General features: G+C 41.5%; 2 protein-coding genes across 6 annotated transcripts in view; both read left to right on the forward strand.

The window, feature by feature from the left end:
• The window catches only part of DOP1B (DOP1 leucine zipper like protein B), a 97896-nt gene extending 88565 nt beyond the window's left edge, over positions 1–9331 (forward strand). For 2 of the 4 annotated variants that reach the window (XR_011533855.1, XR_011533854.1), the window contains exons 33-37: positions 4420–4486; positions 5985–6040; positions 6527–6688; positions 8176–8305; positions 8789–9331. Coding sequence is in view for 2 of the 4 variants with exons in the window: in XM_070597454.1 (XP_070453555.1) it covers positions 4350–4486; positions 5985–6040; positions 6527–6688; positions 8176–8305; positions 8789–9040 (737 nt within the window). In the remaining 2 variants the exon portion in view is untranslated. Of the gene's footprint in view, positions 1–4349; positions 4487–5984; positions 6041–6526; positions 6689–8175; positions 8306–8788 lie in introns of all 4 variants that reach the window. The other 2 variants (XM_070597454.1, XM_070597455.1) reach the window with 1 other exon arrangement.
• A 10311-nt stretch (positions 9332–19642) lies between these two features.
• MORC3 (MORC family CW-type zinc finger 3) overlaps positions 19643–21064 on the forward strand; it is a 36220-nt gene continuing 34798 nt past the window's right edge. The window contains exon 1 of one of the 2 annotated variants that reach the window (XM_008519332.2): positions 19643–19925. In XM_008519332.2, coding sequence (XP_008517554.2) covers positions 19887–19925 — 39 coding nt within the window. In that variant the 5' untranslated portion in view covers positions 19643–19886. Of the gene's footprint in view, positions 19926–20233; positions 20487–21064 lie in introns of those variants that run through there. The other variant, XM_070597621.1, reaches the window with a different exon arrangement.

Consider the following 21064-nt stretch of genomic DNA (forward strand, 5'->3'; position numbering starts at 1 on the left):
CTCCCTCATGTCACCGCCTTTATAGTCACACCCTCCACCCAACCCTGACCCCCGGAAACCACTGCTCTGTTCTCCATCAGTTCAATTTTGTCACTTTGAGAATGTTATGTAAATGGAGTCATACAGCTTTTGAGAGTAGCTTTTTACATTTAGTGTAATGCCTTTGCGATCCATCCAAAGGCAAGTGGGGTACATCCATGGGTGTATCAAGAGTTTGATCCTTTTTAATGAGTAATAATATTCCATTTTATGGATGTACCGCAGTTCATTTATCCATTTACCTAAAGGACATTTGGGTTGTTTCCAGTTTCTGGTTATTACAAATAAAGCCTCTGATAAACACTCGTGTACAGAGTTTTGTGCTGACTTAAGTTGTCATTTCTCTAGGATGAATACACAAGGGTATGATTACTGGATCCTATGGTAAATGTACATTTAGCTGTGTAAAAAACTGCCCAGTGGTTTTCCAGAATGGGTGTCCCATTATGCATTCCCATTTAAATGGTAATTCGAATGTCGTTATCCTTCTGATGTCTCTGAGGTCTGTAGGCATATCCCCTCTTTCATTCCTGATATTGATTAACTTGTGCCTTGTTCTGTTTCTTTGTCAGTCTTGCTAGAGGTTTATCAACTTTATTGTTCTCTTCAAATAACCAGCTTTTAGTTTGACTGATTTTTCTCTATTGTTTTTTGTTTTCAATTTTATTTATTTCTGCTATTTATTATTTTGTATTTGCTTTGGGTTTATTTTGTTCTTTTTCTAGTCTCTTCAGGTGGAGGCTTAGATTATAGATTTGAACCCTTTCTTCTTTTCTAATGTAAGCATTTAGTGCTATAAATTTCCCTCTCAGCAATACTTTAACTGTATCCCACAAAATCTGACATGACGTACTTTTACTTTTGTTCATTTCTTTGTATTTGGTTTTATTTCCTTTGAGACTTCCTCTTCAGCCCATATCTTATTTAGGAGTTTGTTACTTTCCAAGTGTTTGTGGGATTTTCCTCCTATCTTTCTGTTATCAATTTCTAGTTTGAGTCCATTATGGTCAGAGAACATTCTTTGTAGTGTGTAAATCTGTTGAAGTTTGTTTTATGATCCATGATATAGTGTATCTTGGTGAATGTTCCATGAACACTTAATGAATATGTATTCTGCTACTGTTGTTGAGTGGAGTGTTCTATAAATGTTGATTAGCATCTGTTAGTTGATATTGCTCGATTCTTCTCTATCCTTTCTGACTTTTTTCCTGGGCATTCTATCAGTTATGGGGTAAGGATGTTGAAGTTCCCAGCTGTAATTGTCAGTGCCTATTCTCCTTTGAGTTCTGGCAGTTCTTACTTCATGTGTTTTACACCTTTGTTGTTTGGTGCGTACACATTTAAGATTGTTGTATCTTCTTCTTGAATTGCCCTTTTTACCACTAGGTAATGTTCCTCTTTGCCCGTGGTACTTTTCTTTGCTCTGAGTTCTATTTTGTTTACTACTAAGAGAACCACTGCAGCTTCCTTTGGGTAATGTCTGTGTAGTATATCTTCTTCCATCCTTTTACCTTTAACTTAACTATATCCTTATATTTGAAGTGAGTTTTGTGTAAGATAGCATATAATTGGGTCATTTTCTTTTAATTCATTCTACCAATCTCTCTCTCTTAATTGATGTGTGTAGACAATGTATATTTAATGTAATTATTGGCATGTTAGGATTGACTATGCCATTTAATTTATTTTCTGTTTGTTCCTTGTTTTTCATTCCTCTGTTTCCCCTTTTCTATTTTCCTGAGGTTACTTGAACATTTTTTTTAGTATTCTATTTTGATGTAACACATTTAAAGTGTTTTTTGAGTATGTCTCTTGATAGAGCTTTTTGTAGTGGTTACTCAGGGACAACAGTATATGTAAACTATACATATTTACATGGTCTACTAGTATCAGCATTTACAGTGCTTCTGTCTTCTCTCGTGTGATATAGTTGTTTGAAATATTACCTTTACGTACACTGGGAACCACACAGTGGTCCACTTTTTGCTTTCAACTGACCAACATAATTTAAAAACTCAAGAGGAAAGAATATTATTTTTACTTATGTATTTATTCTTTGAATTGCTCTTTTTATCAGCCCTGGTGTTCTCTGTTTCCTACCATTATCGTTTTTCTGTCTGAAGAACATCATTTAGCCATTCTTTAGTGCAGATCTGCTGGCAGCAAGTTTTCTTAGTGTTCCTTCATTGAGACGTTTTATTTCACCTTCATTCTTTTCAGTTTGGTTTTGGTTTTTTTCCTTCATTCTGGAAGGATGTTTTCATTGGAAGTAGGACTCTGGGTTGAAGTTCCTTTCCTTCCGCCCTTGAGAAATGTGCCACTCCTTTCTGATGAGAATCTGCTGTCATTCGAACCATTGTTGCCTTTTAGGAAATGTGTCATTTCTCTCTGACTGCTATCAAGATTTTTTCCTTTGTCTCTAGTTTTCAGAACTTTGATTGTGTGACTGCATTTGGATTTCTTTGGGTTTATGTTTTTCGAAGGTCACTCAGCTTTTTGTATCTGTAGATTTATGTCTTTCACCAAATTTGGAAAGTTTTCAGTCATTATTTCTTCAAATATTTTTCCAACCTATACTCTTTTTTCCTCTCCTCCTGGGACTCTAATGACACAAATATTAGATCTTTTGTTGTCCCAGTGGTCTCTGAGACTCTGTTCATTTTTTTTCTGATCTTTTTTCTCTTGTGTGTTCAGTTTCAATACTTTCTATTCATTCTGTCTTCAGCGTCCCTCTTTCCTCTGTGATCTCCATTCTGCTGTTGAGCTCATCAGTGAGCATTTCTACTTCAATGATTGTATTTTGTGGTTCTAAAATTTCCATTTGGCTCTTTTTTGTATCTTCTGTTTCTTTGTTGAGACTTTCTATTTTTTGTTTGTTTCAAGCGTCCATAGCTGATTGTTGTGGTATTTTTAGGCAGCAGCTTTAAAATACTTTTCTAATAATTCCACCCTCCATATTATCCCCCACTTGGTGTCTTTTGGTTATCTTTTCTCATTCAAGTTGAGACTTTTGGCATTCCAGGTTGCGGTCTTCTCAAATGCCCAGGCCAGAATAAAATGAAAAATAAAAAACTTCTGGGGAACTCACCTCCAGGTCTTTCCTTAAGTTCCAAGGTTCCTAGCCAGTATAGCCTTCTTTTCATCCTCTTTCAGTTTTCTGATAGTTGGTTTATGTATTTTGTTCAAAGTTTGTTTGTTTTTATTACAGTTAGGTAAATAGGATGTAAGATACTTAACTCCATCTGTGCAGAACCAGAAGCACAAAACAGTCTTTAAAAATGCCAGCTTGGGGGCTGGCCCCGTGGCCAAGTGGTTGGGTTTGTGCGCTCCACTGCAGGCGGCCCAGAATTTCGTTGGTTCGGGTCCTGGGCGCGGACGGGCCACTGCTTGTCGGGCCACGCTGGGGCAGCGTCCCACATGCCACGGCTGGAGGGGCCCACAATGAAGAATATACAGCTGTGTGCCGGGGGGCTTTGGGGAGAAAAAGGAAAAAATAAAAAAAAAATGCCAGCTTGTTTTTCAAGTGTCTAAGCTATGCCTGCTCCTTCATTTGATCAGAGCACTTTTAAAGGCAAGAAGTAAAAACCTACTCAGGCTAGCCCAAATAAAGAGAAGTTTATTAATAATGTGCTGCAGCAAATCTTAACTGGCATGACTGCAGTTCAGCTGTTTGCTGTAGCAGTTTGTTATGTTCCTAAGAAGCCTTAAATTATGGGGAAAGTCACATTCTACAAACAGTTATTTCAGTGGAGCAGTGAGGAAGACTGTTAGGGACTAGAGAGTTTAACTCACAACTTTTTTTCTTGCAAGACTTAAAGTTTTTATCATGGCCATCAAATCTAAACTTTACTGAATAAATCTATTTTATTCACTCACTCCATTTCCCACTCCTCACCCCAAAATATGATGTCATCTGCCAGCCAGTCTGTATGATCTTCTGGTTCCATCACTCACCAAGGACTGTCTGTGGTTTCTGTGTCTCATGTTTTGTATCCATAGGAGAAAATTTAAATGGTTATTGATCATCCAGTGGATTTTGGGCTTGAGTCAAAGTTCATGCCTCTCTACTCAGCTGTGGCAGAGGAATGAGAGCCACTTGATTCACCTCCTTTAGCAAAGACCATGAGCTGCTGCCCTTCACAAAGAGGAGGGCAGGGCGTAAACCAGGGGCACAAAACCGTTCTCCCAACACCCATTTCTCATACTGGGTTCTTATCAAGTGTCAATTACTATTGTATTTTTCTTCTTTGTCTAATGAGAAACCCCAAACTGCGTATTTGTGTGACATCTTTAAACTCTTCTTTCCTTAGAACGCCTGACAGACAATCTCAGAGTTGGACAGACACCCATAGCTGCTGCTCAGATGTTTCTTTTTTTCAGAGTTTTGCTGCTAAGAATATCTGCCCAACATTTGACTTCATTGTGGCCAATAATGGTCTCTGAATTAGTAAGTACAAATATTTTACTCTTGATAGCAAATTTGGAGCTTTTTACATGCTTTTTTGGGAATAATATACTATTTTATATGTATCTAATTTTTCAAATTAAAATATAGTTGACATGTATCTAATTTTATCAGCAAAATTTTCAATCAAGTTGATAGCTCTTGGTTAAAAAGAGAATATTTTATCTTACCCTATAATCATATTTGATCTCTCAACTGTCAGTTATTCCAACTAATTTGTATTGTTTTATATTACTTTCTATTTTTTTAAACTGGTTTTTTTTCCAGTTTTATTGAGATATAGTTGACATACAGCAGTGTATAAGTTTGAGGTGTAGAACATAATGATTTGACTTACATATATCGTGAAATGATGATGACAATAAGTTTAGTTAACATTCATCATCTCATATAGACAAGAAAAGAAAGAAAATATTTTTTTCCTGTGATAAGAACTCTTAGGATTTACTCTCTTAACAACTTTCATATATACCATGCAGCAATGTTAACCATGTTCATCGTGTTGTACGTTACATTGCTAGTACTTATTTACCTTATAACTTGAGGTTTGTACCTTTTGACCATCTTCCTCCAATTCCCCGTCTCCCAACCTTCCACCTTTCCACAGATGTGCTCTATGAGTTTGGTCATTTTTTTTTTTTTTTTTTTAGATTTCACGTATAAGTGAGATCATACAGTATTTGTCTTTCTCTGACTTATTTCACTGAGCATAATGCCCTCAGGGTCCATCCATGTTGTCACAAATGGCAGGATTTCCTTCTTTTTTATGGCTGAATAATATTTTCTTGTGTACATATACAACATTTTCTTTATCCACTCATCTGTTGATGGCAGTTACGTCTTTGCTATTGTAAATAATGCTGCTGTGAACATGGGGGTGCAGATATTGCTTCGACATGGTGTTTTCATTTCCTTTGGATATATTCCCAGAAGTGGGATTGCTGGATTATATGGTAGTTCTATTTTTACTTTTTTGAGGAACCTCCATAGTTTTCCATAGTAGCTATACCAGTTTATAATCTGACCAACAGTGAACAAGGGTTCCCCTTCCTCCACATCCTGGCCAGTGCTTGTTATCTCTTGTTGTTTTGATGCTAATCAGTCTAACAGGTGGGAAGTTATATATCATTGTGGTTTTGATTTGCGTTTCCATGATGATGGTGATATTGAGCATCTTTTCATGTACCTGTTGGCCATTCCTATATCTTCTTTGGGAAAATGTCTATTCAGGTCCTTTGCCCATATTTTAAGTGGATTGTTTGCTGTTTTGCTATTGTGTGGTATGAGTTCTTTATATATTTGGATATTATCCCCTTATCAGATATTTGGTTTGCAAATATTTTTTCACATTCCGTAGGTTGTCTTTTCATTTTCTTGATTGTTTCTCTTGCTTTATTTGCTATTTTTTATGGACATGTAAATTTTAAACGTTGAGTTTACTCTCTCAAATAGTAACTTGAATTCGTGTTTTCTTTTTAAGATTCAGGCATTCATACAGCTTGAAGAAGATCTGAAAGAGGATGATGAATCATTGAGGTAAGTAGTGCAAGGGTCTGTGCACATATGTGAAGGCTAATGGACATCACTTTATGATGTAGGGTTATCTAACGTTAAGTACTGTTTTCTTTTTTGTGTGTGTGAGGAAGATTGGCCCTGAGCTAGCAACATCTGCTGCTAATCTGCCTATTTTCGCTCGAGGAAGATTGTTGCTGAGCTAACATCTGCGCCAATCTTCCTCTGTTGTATGTGGGACGCTGCCACAGCATGGCTTGACAAGCAATGCTAGGTCTGCGCCCAGGATTCAAACCTGTGAACCCCAGGCTGCCGAAGCAGAGCACGTGAACTTAACCACTACACAACTGGGTTGGCCCCTAAGTACTGTTTTCTTGAAGTACTTGTGAAGGGACCAGCTGTTTTGACCATTTCTTAAAAGGAAAAATCTTCTTATGGACATTGCATAGACAACTGGACTACAGCAGATGTGAATGAATTTATAACAAGGTTTTCTTTGCAAATTTATAGAAACAGCAACAAAATAAACAGAGTAAAAGTTTCAGTCGCTGTTGGAAATGGGCCCTCAGTGTGGGAGATACCCCAGAGTGAACTCGTCTTGTATTTATCAGCTTGCAAATTCTTGGACACAGCACTTTCTTTTCCGCCTGACAAGATGCCGTTATTTCAAATGTAAGTCAGATAAGACCTTGTGTCCTCTTTGAAGTAGGTGACTTTTCTTTCCTCATAAGCACTCTCACTTGTTCTTTCCCATGCAGTATATGGGTTCCTAGTGGCCGATGAGCCTGCTCAGACTACCAAGTTTCAGATTACTTGCAGCATCTGTGGTTTTGTGAATTTGGCTCATGGTAGTGTTTACGAATGGGTTTCGGGGGGAGGTGGGGCGGGGTTAGGTGGGTTTTGCTACTAAATGTTTGTAAAACAAGAGGCACCCGCTGGTGGTCCTCACTGCATCTGTGTAGATTTTTTTGTCCATTTGTTTTTAATTAAATAAATGGATCATGCTGCCTCCAATTCACTTTGCCCCTGTTGGCTTACATTTCCTTTGGGCTTAACACAGCTGCTCATACGTTTCGTCTCATGCCTGGCCCCAGATGCCACTTCTTCTCTGTCCCATCCCCCTAAAGAGAGTAATCATGTAGAAATGTTTGTGGTTAAAAAGCGAGTTCTCTTTAACTGCACGTTACTAAGTGAAAGAAGCCAATCTGAAAAGGCTGCCTACTTTATGATCCCAACTATGTGACATTCTGGAAAAGGCAGAACTCTGGAGACAGGAAAAAGGCCAGTGGTTGCCAGGGCTTAGGGGAGAAGGAGACAGAACACAGGATTTTTAAGGCAGTGAAACTGCTCCATACAATACTATAATGATGGATGTGTGTCATTATACAGTTGTCCAAACCCATAGAATGCACAGCACCTAGACTGAGCCCTAAGGTAAGCCGTGGACTCTGGGTGACAATGATGTAACAAATGTGCCACTCTGGTGGGACGTGTTGAAGTCGGGCAGGCTGTGCCTCGCAGAGGCGGACAGGGAATATGTGGGGAACCTCTCTACCTTCTGCTCAGTTTTGCTGTGAACCTAAAACTGCTCTAAAAAGAAAGTGTCTTTTTTAAATGGGTTCTGATGTTCATGAATATGCACAGCAACGTTATTTATAATAGACAAAAAGTGGAGAAAACTTAAATGTCCTTTAATTGACGAATGAATAAATAACATGCTATATCCATACAATGAAATATTCAGCAATAAAAAGAAATGAAGTGCTGTCACATTCTACAGTGTGGATGAACCTTGATAACATTATGTTAAGTGAAAGAAACCAGTATCAAAGGACCACATATTCTGTTTATATGAAATTTCCAGAATAAGTAATTCTGTGGAGACAGAAAATAGATTAGTGGTTGCCTAGATCAAGGGGGTATAAGGGATGAGGGGTGATAGCTAAAGGGAGCAGGGATTCTTTTTGGGGTAATGCCTATCCTAAAATTGATTGTGGTGATGGATGTACAGTTCTGTGACTATACTAAAAGCCATTGAATTGTATGCTTTAAATGGGTGAATTGTGTGGTATGTGAATTATATCTCAATAAGACTGTTTAAAAATCTGTTTTATGTGGGCTCTGACCTGGCATGCCTGACCTCGGATTTTTTCCTCCAGTTACAGGTGGGCATTTGTCCCAGAAGTGGACACAGAGGGCCCTGCCCTCCCGTCAGATCTAGAGGAGAATCACCAAGAATGCAAGCCCCACACTGTTAGGATTCTAGAACTTCTGAAATTAAAATATGGGGTAAATGTTTTCCTTTTTAAAATTTCTCTTCCTGGCAGAGGGGAGAGGGGTGAGCAGTAAGTGAAGTACTGCGTATGCCACTTGATTTCATGACTTTAATAGCTTTCAAGATCTCTCTTCTGTGAGTGTTAAAACTTGGAGATGGTTATAAATTCCATCCTTACCTTGTCATTTATATGTCACTTTCTCATCCCAGTTGCTACGAGGTGAAGCTTCCTGGACAGCACAGTCACAGAGAAGCAGTCTTACCCCTGAGTCCCTTCGTTGTTTGGGGGAAGGGCCTGCAGTGGGAGTGGGCTCAGGGTGAAGTCCTGGTGGAAGATGTCAACTGAGGATCTGGAATTTGAGTTTATGCTGCTGTCCTCAGTGCTGACGATGAATTTTCATGAAGAACCCATCTCTTAGGTTTAGCCATCTGCACATGCTGCCCTTGCCTCTCTAACCCTCAGCGAAGCCACATCATTTTTCTGGGGTTTTTTGCAGGAAATCAGCAGCTCTGATGAGATCGCCATGAAGAGTGAATTCCCTCTTCTGCGCCAACATTCTCTTTCCAGCATGAGGCAGTTGATGCCATTCTTCAGGACTCTAAATTGTGCTTTTAAAACCCAAGGCAAACTGCCTGCTGACACTCAGGGACCTCCAGCCTTAGAGTTTCCTGTCCCAGATAGCCCAAGGGTCTTCAAACAACTGGAAGAATGTGTTGAATATGACTTTCTGGAACATCTGGAATGTTAACCTTGGAAGACAGAATTTGTTTAATCCATTTACTGATACTTCAGGCTAAAACCAGGATATATTCTCAAGAAGAAAGGATCCAGGAGCGTGCTTTTAAACAAGTCTATTTCAATTCTGAAAGTAGATTTCACATAATTTTCTGTTGGACAACAAAACACACTTCCCTAAATGCCTTGTAATATATTTGGATCTGATTGTTTCTTCCTCGACTTATGTAAAGAAAATAAAATTAATATATCATCTAAAGGTAGCACAAAATTTGTACCATGAAGTAAAGTTTGAAAATGCCAATATATGGGTCTGTCTCTCTATTTCTCTAAAAGTTTAAACTCGTCGAATATCATTTTCAACCTTTTACACATAGTCCTTTAAAGCATTTATTTTGGTACTGCATTTTAAAACTAAAATATATTATTTCCTGAGAATAGTAGTTGCCCACTGCCATTGACTCTGCAGCAGAGGCGAGCACTTGAAGAAATCTCAGTGTGTTTAACTCTTGCCCATTAAACTCAGGTGTTCGCACTGCACAGCTGCCTAAGAAGTATGTGGTTTTCAAAACTCGGACAGCTGTAACCTGAGTTACGTACCACGAGTACCCTGCCAGCACTTTCCCTTTAATGTAAATCAACCAGTGTGGTCAACCCTGCCAGCACTTTCCCTTTAATGTAAATCAACCAGTGTGGTCACGGAGCCTTTAATACTGGAAACTACCGTCAGGGAAACTCCCTGTTAGGACTCTTCCCTCTTACTCTGTCCTTTCCGGGATCTCTTTACCGCTTTGCAGACATCACTGTTCATTAAACCAATCCCTTCCTGGGCCCAGGCTGCTCTAGCCTGGCAGCACTCTTTCCAAACCTCTCCGTCCTATGCCAGCTACCCTATTTAGAGTCCTGGCTTGGCGCCCTCCTCCACTGTGGGGGCTCTAACTCTCTGCCAGTGATCGTGGTTTGCCTTCCAGGCCTCATGTCCCCATTTCAGCCACCAGAGCACTACATGAAATTACTTTCCAGGTCACGTGATGCATCCTGTCCTGATGACTGTGCTCAGATCCATCCTTTCTGTAGACAAGGGTGTTTTGAAATTTGACTAACATTATCAGTTTAAGTTTCTCCCAACATCCTGTTCCTTACTCATTTTGTGTGCAGTGCAGAAGCAAATTGTGTCATTAGCCCCAATATAGGATTTGGGGAGCCCCGAACCACTTGGTTTCCTAAATAAGGGCTAAAAATAAGAATCAAAAAGAACCACTAGATATATGGGTATTCATACAAATATGTGTTAAAGATTACATGGAAATTTTTGTGTGTAGGGGGCTATCTTTAAAAACATTTGCAAGTTTGGTCACTAAAGTTTTAAATATTGAAGTGTAGAATTAGAAATTCTGTGTAACTTATACCATGAGTTACCTGTAATCCCGGTTGTGCTGATTTATAGTTAACATCAAGGTGGGTGCCTATCAAAATTTACAACAAATTTGACAGCTTATTTATATCATCAGTAGCTATTATGCCATAAAAGGTAGTTAGATTTACCAATTTGGGTTTTTTTTTCTCTCCAGTATGTGAAACAACTTAATGGTCTCTGATAGTGGCATATGTAATTTAATCCTTATTTATTAAATAGAAATCTTAAAGGTCAAAGGTCCAGCAGCACATCTCTATGTTTATCATAGAACACTAGAAGGAAGTCTGATAAATGTGATGTCCGTCTCCATCTTTTGTCAGTGCATACCACAGTAGTTGAGGGTAGGCCCTGACGCTGACTTGCCTGGGTTTGACACTGAGCCAGCGTACTACTAGCCTGGGCAAATACTTCGTGCCTCAGTTTTCTCATCTATAAAATGGACTATTCCTGCTAACTCTCTTTTAGGGTTCTAGCAGCTAACCATGTCTGTGCCACCTATGAGCTCCATGTACAGTTTTGATCGTGTACCCATGGGTAGAAATGAAGCATGTGCCCACCCCCAATATCTGTAAGCCTATGTGTTACATTAATGTACCTGAGTGCCAACATACATTGTGTATTTTATAAAAGAGAAAGCGGAGATTCTTAAAGTATTAGGAAAAACAAAATTAGTAGTTCTGATACTTTCTTCTTCCCGACAGAGGCCCTTCTGCACCCACCGTGGAGATAACTGATCTGACTCAGTTCCTCCCAGAGGGAGTTAGTGCTGTGTGTCCCACCCAAGGAGCAAAGGGCCACGGCACTGAAGACAAGCACTACGTTGGGATAGGCGGGGCTTGAGGGTGGCCATAGCAAACACAGAGAACAGACCTGTGTTCTAAGAGAGCAGGGTTGTGAACATACGGAGCTGCAGGGGTCTTGTGGGAGCAGAGACCTGTATATGGGGCGAAATGATCCCCACCGCTGGAGCACTTTCCAGGGGCCCAGCATGGCGCGAGCTGCATCATGTGCGTGAGTTTCTTTCTTATCCCGCCTTAGGAGGTGGGCTGGTCTACAAAGCCATCAGAGCCAGGAACCGAAACCTAGGTCTTCCTTGCTCTAGAGCCTCACGTTCTCAACCCCGGGGCTGAGAAAGTGAAACAGGAAAACCCTGAGGTGGCTACTGGTCTCCGAATGGCAGTTTCTGAGACGACCCCACCCACTCACAACTTCCTGCAAAACCAGCTCATCTCAGGGCCACCACACAGAGGAGGAGCCTCCTAGCTCAAGGTGTGGTGAGGCGCGTTTGAAAGGAGAATAAGCCTTATTTTCCAGTATTTGTACATTATGACCAGTTAATTTAGGAGGAGAGGTAGCTAGATTTGTGGAAATAGTTAATGAAGCCTGTGTGTAAAAGTCTTAAACAACTACCTGGGAGGCCAGACAGAATTCTGTGCCATTGCAATTAAATGCTGTGCTATAGGGGCTGGCCCCATGGCATAGTGGTTAAATTGCACCCGCTCCACTTTGGGGGCCCTGCTTCATGGGTTGGGATCCAGGGCATGGACCTACACCACTTGTGTCAGCCACGCTGTGGCAGCAACATATGGGATAAAGTAGAGGAATATTGGCAGAGACGTTAACTCAGGGCTAGTCTTCATCAAGCAAAAAAAAAAAAGGAAGATTGGCAACATGTTAGTTCAGGGCTAATCTTCCTCAGCAAAAAAAAACCTCTGATGTAAGACAATGCCCTCTAGGAGGTATTACTTGTAATTCAGTGGGACACACAAACCATATTATCTTAAAGGAAGAAAATATAAGAGAATATGATTAGGAGTAGGACCTGGGCCAGCTAAGGAGCCCACCCATTTTCCACTAAGAGGCAACAGGATCTTGTGAGAATCACGTTAGTATCTTACGTGTGTGATCATGCTTATGTAAGTGGTATAGTAATCATTCCATGCCATGAATTCAATCAGACTTCGTGCTGGCTCTGAAGTTCAGAGTGAAGAGAAGCCCTTCAAGCATTTTTCAGGATGGTTATGAGGACCCTGCAGTTAGAAATCTGTTGGTTGCAGTTGTAATCTAGCAAAGCAAGTATGCTTAACAGGGATCCTCGCACTTGTGTGTGCATTAGAATCATCTGGAGAGTCTGCTCCCTTCCAGAGTGCCTAGTCTCTCCAAAGAGTCTGAGTCAGTAGATGGGATGACATTCAGGAATCTGCATGTGTAACCAGTTATTTTTTATGCCGGTGCTTCTTGGACCACCTGGAGAAACACTAGTGTTCAGAGCAGTGCCCTCACAAAGATGATAGCTCTCATGGGAACAAGGAGGAAGCCAAGCAAGGCTGAAGCTTGTCTGGTTACTTCTCATCCTGTACAGGTAGTTCTTTCCAAGTGGTCTCCATCTAAATCGAATAAGCCCACCTTTAAGTCAAGGGGGAAAGGAAATGGACTTTAAAATACTATGGGTCTAGAGAAAGAGTATGACAGTTTCCCAAAACCTAAAAATAAAATTGCCATATGATCCAGCAATCCCACTAAAAAGAACTGAAAGTAGGGTCTTGAAGAGAGATTTGTACACCCATGTTCATGGCAGCATTAGCCACAATAGCCAAGAGGTGGAAATAACCCAGATGTCCAAGAACAGATGAATGGATAAACAAAATGTGGGATAGACATGCAGTGGAATATTACTCAGCCTGAAAAAGGAATGAAATTCTGACACATTCCACAACATGGATGAACCTTGAGGACATTATGCTAAGGGAAATAAACCGGTCACAAAAGGACAAATATTGTATGACTCCACTTAGGTGAGGTACCTAAAGTAGTCAAATTCACAGAAACAGAAAATGGAATGGTGCTTGCTAGAGACTGGAGGGAGGGAGGAATGGGAGCACTTGTTTAATGGCTACAGAGTTTCCATTTTGCAAGATGAAAAGAGTTCTGTGGATGGATGGTGGGGATGTTTGTCCAACAATGTGAATGTAATTAATGTCACCGAATTGCACACTTGAAAAGGGTTGAAATGGTAAATTTTATGTTCTGTATACATTACCACAATAAAGTTTTAAAAACCAAGTACTGTGAGTTTGAAGTGAGAGTAGGGGACATACACTGCTGATGGGAATGTAAACTGGTGCAGCCACTATGGAAAACAGTATGGAGATTCCTCAAAAAATTAAGAATAGAAATACCACATGATCCAGCTATTCATTCCACCTCTGGGTATTTATCCAAAGAGCACAAAAACACGAATGTGTAAAGATATTTGCTATGTTCAGTGAACCGCTATGTTCCTTGCGGCACTATTCAAAATAGCCAAGACTTGGAAACAACTTAAGTATCCATCAATAGATGAACAGATAAAGAAGATGTGGTATATATGCACAATGGAATACTACTCAGCCATTAAAAAGATGAAATCTTGCCATTTGCGACAAGATGGATGGACGTTGAGGGTATTAGGCTAAATGAAATAAGTCAGATGGAGAAAGTCAAATACCACATGATTTCACTCATAAGTAGAAGATAAAAACAACAACAACAATAATAAACAAACATAGATACAGAGATTAGATTGGTGGTTACCAGAGGGGAGAGGGGAGGGCAAAAAGGGCAATAGGGCACATGTGTATGGTGATGGACGGTAATTAGTTTTCGGGTGGTGAACATGATGTAGTCTACACAGAAATCAAAATATAATGATGTACACCTTAAATTTATGTAATGTTATAAACCAATGTGACCTCAATAAAAAATAAATAAAGTGAGGGCAGAGGAGACAGTCAGGCTCCCCTCCTCTGAGGAACAAGCAGCTGTCTCAACCTGATTTCCTCCCCAAAGTTAACCAGAAGCACATGAGAGGTGGGACATTAAGGAACAACTTGCCCGTCAACGTTTGGGCTCTAGAAAAAGCGCTCACTTAACATTTTACCCTAAACTGAAACTGTAATAATGACTCTTGGGACCTGATGGAGGTTTCTAGCCCCCTTCCTGAAGCCCCTCATCCATTTCTTCTGTCTCCTCCAACCACTCAGGGTTTCTTATCTCTTGCATTTCTTACATATCTTGTTCCATCTGCTTAACACTATTTTCTCCTCCTCTCACACCTGGCAATGTCCTACTCAAGCCGTTTGTTGGTTTACTTAACAAATATGTGGCAACCTGTCTTTGAGATCCAAACTCCTCAGTCTTGCTTCTTTCTACACTTCCTCAGGCACAGCAAGGCACTTTGTCACATGGGCCCTATTAAGGCACCTAATAATGTCACAGCCCATCACTGGCTACAAGGCAAGCACCCCTTTCGTGAAAGAGATGGAGCCTGTATCTTCAGTTCCTTTGGTATCCAGCATATATAGGCAGCCAGTAAATAACTAAATGGAGAACATGAAGGTTGATTTATCAGCCCAAGGTGGTGCTAGAAGGAAGAACAAATTTAGAATGAATGAATTGCAGGACTAGATAGGTGGGGGCTCAGGGAACAGTGGGTTTTCTGGCCTGAACTTGGATTCTCCATCACTCTAATAATCACCTCCCTGGGCTCACGCTGTTTCACTGACCACCCACTTTTGGCACATGAGGACGCTCTGCTTGGCTCACTTTCCACACTCTCCCCTGCTGGTCCCAGAATGGCCCTATTACATAGAGTCAGTCCAACCCACTGAAGCGTTCGTGAGGCTGCCCATTCTCTCTTCACTGGGCTCATCCTGAATTCTTACTAGACCCTTGGAGAGGCAAAAACTTCTGTGCCGTATGGAGAGTGAATGCCTGACTCTGCACTGCTGTGCTGTATGGGGAGTGAACACTTGAGTGTGCACTGCTGTGCCATATGGGGAGTGAACACTTGACTCTGTGCACTGCTGTGCTATATGGAGAGTGAACGTTTGACTCTATGCACTACCATACTGCTTAGAGAGCTCTTTGTGTCATATTAAAGATACTATTTTAACTAATAAGTAGTTGATTGTATATTGTTTCACATGTTTCCCTTCTAATTATTTTGTGTGTTTTGAATCTAAGCCTGGCTAACAATCTAAAGCCCTTCAGGAAACAGACAAATTGGTTAATTCAATAGGGTGGAGTGGAGCTTGTGGCCAACTGAAGAGTATAACTGGCCCAAAGGCAATTAAATTAAAAAAAAGTTAACATATATACATCAATATAGTGTTTTGTTTTTTTTTTTAAGGAAGATTAGCCCTGAGCTAACTGCTGCCAATCCTCCTCTTTTTTCCTGAGGAAGACTGGCCCTGAGCTAAAATCTGTGCCCATCTTCCTCCACTTTATATGTGGGACACCTACCACAGCATGGCTTGTCAAGTGGTGTTATGTCCACACCCGGGATCCAAACTGGTGAAGTGGTGTTATGTCCACACCCGGGATCCAAACTGGTGAACCCCGGGCCACCAAAGCGGAACGTGCGCACTTAACCTGAGCCACCATGCCAGCCCCAAGTTTTTTGACATCAATATCTTTTTATATGTATAAATGACCAGTTATGAGATAAATGAAATCCCACTTACACTAACAACAATAATAAAATATCTAGGAAAAACCTTTATAAGAACTCCTTGAAGAAAACACTACCAAGGAGTAAAGACTTGGAACCAAAGGCAAGGTTTCCTAGGTCTTGAAGAGGAAGATTCAACATCGTAAAGTTGTAAATTCTAAGTTTATTTATAAATTTAATACAATCCCCTGAAACCAACACTTGGATTTTTTTTTAAGCAGATAAACTCATTCTAAAATTTACATGGAAAAATAGGCAAAAGTAGCCACAAATTTTCTGAAAAAGAAGAGTAATGAAGAGAACTCACCCGAGCAGATCTCTAACATATTATGAGGCTAAAATAATTGGTACGAGGGCCAGAATGGACAGGAGATCAACAGAATGAAACAGAAAGTCCATCAGTAGACACAAACGCATAGAAAAATTTAGCGTATAATAAAGATGGCAATTCAAATCCATAGAGGGGAAAAAAGGTGGCTTATTCAATAAGTGGCATTGGGATAACTGGGTAACCAACAGGGAAGGAAATAAGTTGGATTCATACCAGACATCTTTCATCAAAATAAATTACAAAGAGATCAAAGATTGAAACCATGAAGAAACCAGGAAAATACTAGAATAAATCAAGAGAAGATAGAAGCCAAGAATGGAGACGATCTTTCTTAGATGAACGTGAATTCCAGAAGCCATAAGAGAAAGTTCTATAATTTTGACTATATACATTTTCTTTTAAAAATTAAGCAAAGTAAAAGACAAATGGCAAACTGAGAAAAATGTTTAAGACTCATATTACAAAGGGCTAATTTCTCCAATACTTAAAGAACTATCAAAAGAAAAAGAAGAGAAAAATGGGCAAAAGGTATGAATAGGGAGTTCATACACACACAAAAAAAATTGGCTTTTACACTTGTCAAAAGATGTTCAACTTTACACTATGAGAAAAAAATTAAAATTGTTCTGAAATATTAGTCACTGATCATTTCAGCAGATTCAGTAATAGGAGGAAAACAGGATCCCTCCTTTATTGCTATAGAGAATATAAAATGGTACAAGTTCTGTGGAAGAAATTTGGCAATTTTTATCAAGAACTATGAATGAATATATCTTCTGACCCAAGAATTCTACTTTCAAGAATTTATCTGACATACATACATACGTGCAAAATGACATGTACAAGTTATTCATTGTAGTATTATTGATAATAGCAAAAATTTGGAGACATCCTCAGTGCCTACCACAAGGAGAGTGGCTAAATAAAATTACAATACATCAATAAGATGGACGGTTATGAAGCTGCAAAATAATGTGAGGGAGCTCTTTACAGACAGCTGTGAAAGGATCTCCAAGATACAGTGCTCAATGTAAAAGTCAAGAGGTATAACTGTATAGGTTTGTGAAAGCAACCAGATTCACACTGGGTTTGATTTAGATCGGGTGGAGTTTTCATTTTATCTGACCAATATTCTAACCCTCGAATGGACTTTAAAATTTTCTCTCTCCCTGTCTTAGTCCATTTGGGCTGCTATAACAAAAATACCAAAGACTGGGTGACTTAAACAACAAACATTTATTTCTCACATTTCTGGAGGTGGGGACATCCAAGATCAAGGCAGCTTCTTGGTTCTTCTTGCTGTGTCCTCACATGGCAAAAGGGTTTACAGACCTCTATAGGGTCTCCTTTATAAAGCCATTAATCCCTTTCATGAGGGCTCCACCCTCGTGACCTAATCACCTCCTAAAGGCTCCACCTCCAAATACCATCACATTGGGTGTTAGGATTTCAACCTATGACTTTTGGGGGGAGACAAACATTCAGTCTACAGCACTCCCCAAAGAAGATAGTTTTTATCATAAAAAAAAATCACATCAAACTCAGCTTTGACATTTATTAAAATAAATATTTCCAAGTAAGCCTGAGTTTGTCGATACTAGTACCAGAAGGGTGTGGTGGAATATTTCCTTTTCTGGAAAAAGCCCCTTTTAAACCAACCTACTGTAAGTTTAGCCTGTACATGTTTGCCTCACATTTCTTCTCTATGAGTCAGCCTTGAAAATGTAGCATTCCACAGTATGTTCAATTGGGTTAAAAAGGTGGCGGTGGCGGGGCGGGGGGAGGACGACGAGAGGAGGACAAGAATTTGAATAGACTTGTCTATTCCTGTTGATTTTCTAACAAATCACCACAAACAGTGGCTTGAAACTACAGAGATTTATTCTCTTCTAGTTCTGGAGGCCAGATGTCTGAAACAAGTTTCACTGGGCTGAAACCAAGGTGTCTACAGGTTCTCACTCCCTCTATAAACTCCAGGGGCTCTAGAATGGAGTTTCCTTGCTTTCTCCAGCTTCTAGAGTTGCATTCCTTAGCTCATGGCCCTTTCTCCATTTTCAAAGCCGGGAACATAGCATCTTCAGGTCCCTCTCTGCTTCAGTGGTCAAGCAGCCATCTGTGACCAAATCTCCCTTTGCCTCTGTCTTATTAAGACACTTGTGATTGCATCTAGACTGCACCTGGATACTCCAGGCTAACTTCATCTCAAAATCAAAGTAACTTGCTGAACATCACACAGCTAATAAGTGAAGAAGTTGGATATAGGGCTGGACAGACACTGCACTATACTATTAAATTAAAATTCTATTCTATTTTATTTTTTACAAGGTGCTAGTTGAGACTCACCAAACTGACTTTGCAACTCACTAATGGGCCACAACCTATTTAATAAACACAGCCTCGAACGGAATTTCTCTATTTTGCTCACCGCTACATCCTTAGTGCCCTCACTTTGACAGCCACAAAATGAGCTCTCAATAAATAGTTGATGAAAGAGCCTCGCATGTAACAATACAATTTTAAAGCTGGAGGAAACCTAAGATATTATCCAGTTCAGAGTATTAATGTACTAATTAGAACTCTTACTTAGATGACTCATATTGTCATTTACTCAATGGTCAGTGGCAAGGGTGACAACAGAACTCAGGTTTTTTTTTTTAACATTTCCTCACTCATTTATTTATTCATTAATCAAAAATATTTGAGCACTCACAAGCCTCAAGTTGAAATAATTGCGAAAACACAAGTTGCACAAGAGTTTGTAAAGTCTAGCCCCATATTGTAAATAATATCTGGTATACAGTAAGTCTGGATTAATGTACACCAAATTTGTTTATATGTTCTGGTGAAGGATTGGGGGTCAATTTTATGTTTTATACTTCTGTATTATTTGAATTTTTAGAAACAAAAAGTATTACTTTTACAATTATAAAACAGAATAGATATTTTTTAAAAACCTTTCAATCCTTTCTTTACCTGCAATGTCTGACAGCCCTTGACTTACTCATTTCTATATCTTGCTCAGCCCAATGACTGGCTCAAAGTCGACACTGAGTAAGTGTGCACGAGCGAAAGCACTCAAGAAATGTGCACGCGAGAAACGACTCTTTTTATCAGGACGAAGGATGACAATTTTCAGGGTAAATCCAGAAAGTGCAAATTAGTGTCTGCATTTCCTTAACAAGGTTTCAAATCACGTTGACACTGGTGGGCATGGGGTGGCTTTTTTCAGCGCAATTCACCTCCAGCCAGGTCAAGCGCCTCGAGCGCACCCCTGCGGACCACCAGTGCCCATCGCGCCAGGCTTCAAACTCCGAACTCCCAAGCTGGGTAACGCGGGGACCAGTACGCGCCCGCGGCGCCTCACGCAGGCGCCCTTCCCTCACAGGGCCCTGCGCCGCAAGCCCCGCTCTCCCGCTCTCCCCGCCTTCGCAAGCCCGGCAAATTCATCTTCCCTGGCCTTGCAATTCGACTGCGCCTGGAGGCGGAAGTGGGTGGGCGGGGGCCAGCGCGCGCCACGCCCCGGAAGTGGGCGGACCCCCCCGCGCGGCCTCACAGTCTTCGCCTCCACCTCCCAGTCGGGTTGCGGCCGAGGCCGGTCCTGGCTTTGTAGCTCGCTCAAGATGGCGGCGCAACCACCCAGCGGGATCCGCCTCAGCGCGGTGAGCAGCCGCGAGGGGTGGAGCGGGCCGTGTCCCAGGAGGGCGGGCAGGCGGGCAAGCGAGGGGGGGCCGGCAGTGGGCGGTGGCGACTCGTCGGCCCGGCGCGGCGGCTGGGGCCGCGGCGGGGCTCGGGGAGGGGGCGGCCATCTCGCTGCGCGCGGCGGAGCGGCTCGGCGGCGGGCAGGGCAGGGCCGGGCCGGGCCGCGTTCCCTTCCCTCCGCGTTAGGTTTCTGTTTTGCCCCCGCGGCTTCGGGGCGGGCCGGGGCCGCGGCCCCTCCTCCTGGCTCGCTCCTGGCTGCCTCGCAGCTGTCGTCCGAGGGCGAGGCCTCGGCGGCCGGCCCGCGCGCGAGCCCCTCGGCCCGCGGTGCCCCTGACCCTTCCCGGCCTGCGGGCCCGCGGGGCGGCCCGGAGGGGGAGGGAGCGGCGTCTGCGGCCAGAAATACCGGGCGGCCTTGACCTCCTGGCAGCGGGCTGCGGGGAAGCGAGTCGGGACGAGTTTTCCTGACTCCTTTAAATTCCTGCCGCTTCCCTCCGGTGACGTCCTCGGGCCCAAATCACTAGGTCATCTCGCGCTCCTGTCTCCCTTCTGGCTCCTTCGTCACGTCTGTTTCGGGGCGTTTCGGGTTTTTGGAAATCCTTGGGCATTTGTGGTATCTAGGAGTCTCCACTGGCAGGGAGCGGTCACACAGTATGAATTAGAATTTCACTTCCTGCAATGTGGGCGTGCCCTCCCTACCTGATTATCCTCAAAAAGTTGGTGTTGTTATGCAAAAAAATACCTTCTCTCTTGAGCATGTTGACTGTTGGCAAAGAATGGCTGCTCCGGTTTCGTTTAACATTAAAATGGTCGTGGTGCAAACGGTGCTTAAAAAATGGTGCATTGCCCTGTGACTTCTTTCGTTCATTTAGCCAGATTGTTACCAACACCTGGTACTGTCGAACTTGAACGTTTTTTCCTGTCTGATGAGAGTGAAACGGTATCTGGGCTTACTTTGCATTTCCTTGACTGCGAAGTTGAAAGTTTTTCACATTTCACTTAAAAAAGCCTATTCATATCCTTTGCCCGTTCTTCTGTTTTCTTTTTCTTTTGGGGGGAATCGTTATTGATTTATAAGCGTTCTTCACATATTCTGAACATA

The sequence above is a fragment of the Equus przewalskii genome, chromosome 27 (genome assembly GCF_037783145.1).
Source record: "Equus przewalskii isolate Varuska chromosome 27, EquPr2, whole genome shotgun sequence".
Taxonomy (NCBI): domain Eukaryota; kingdom Metazoa; phylum Chordata; class Mammalia; order Perissodactyla; family Equidae; genus Equus; species Equus przewalskii.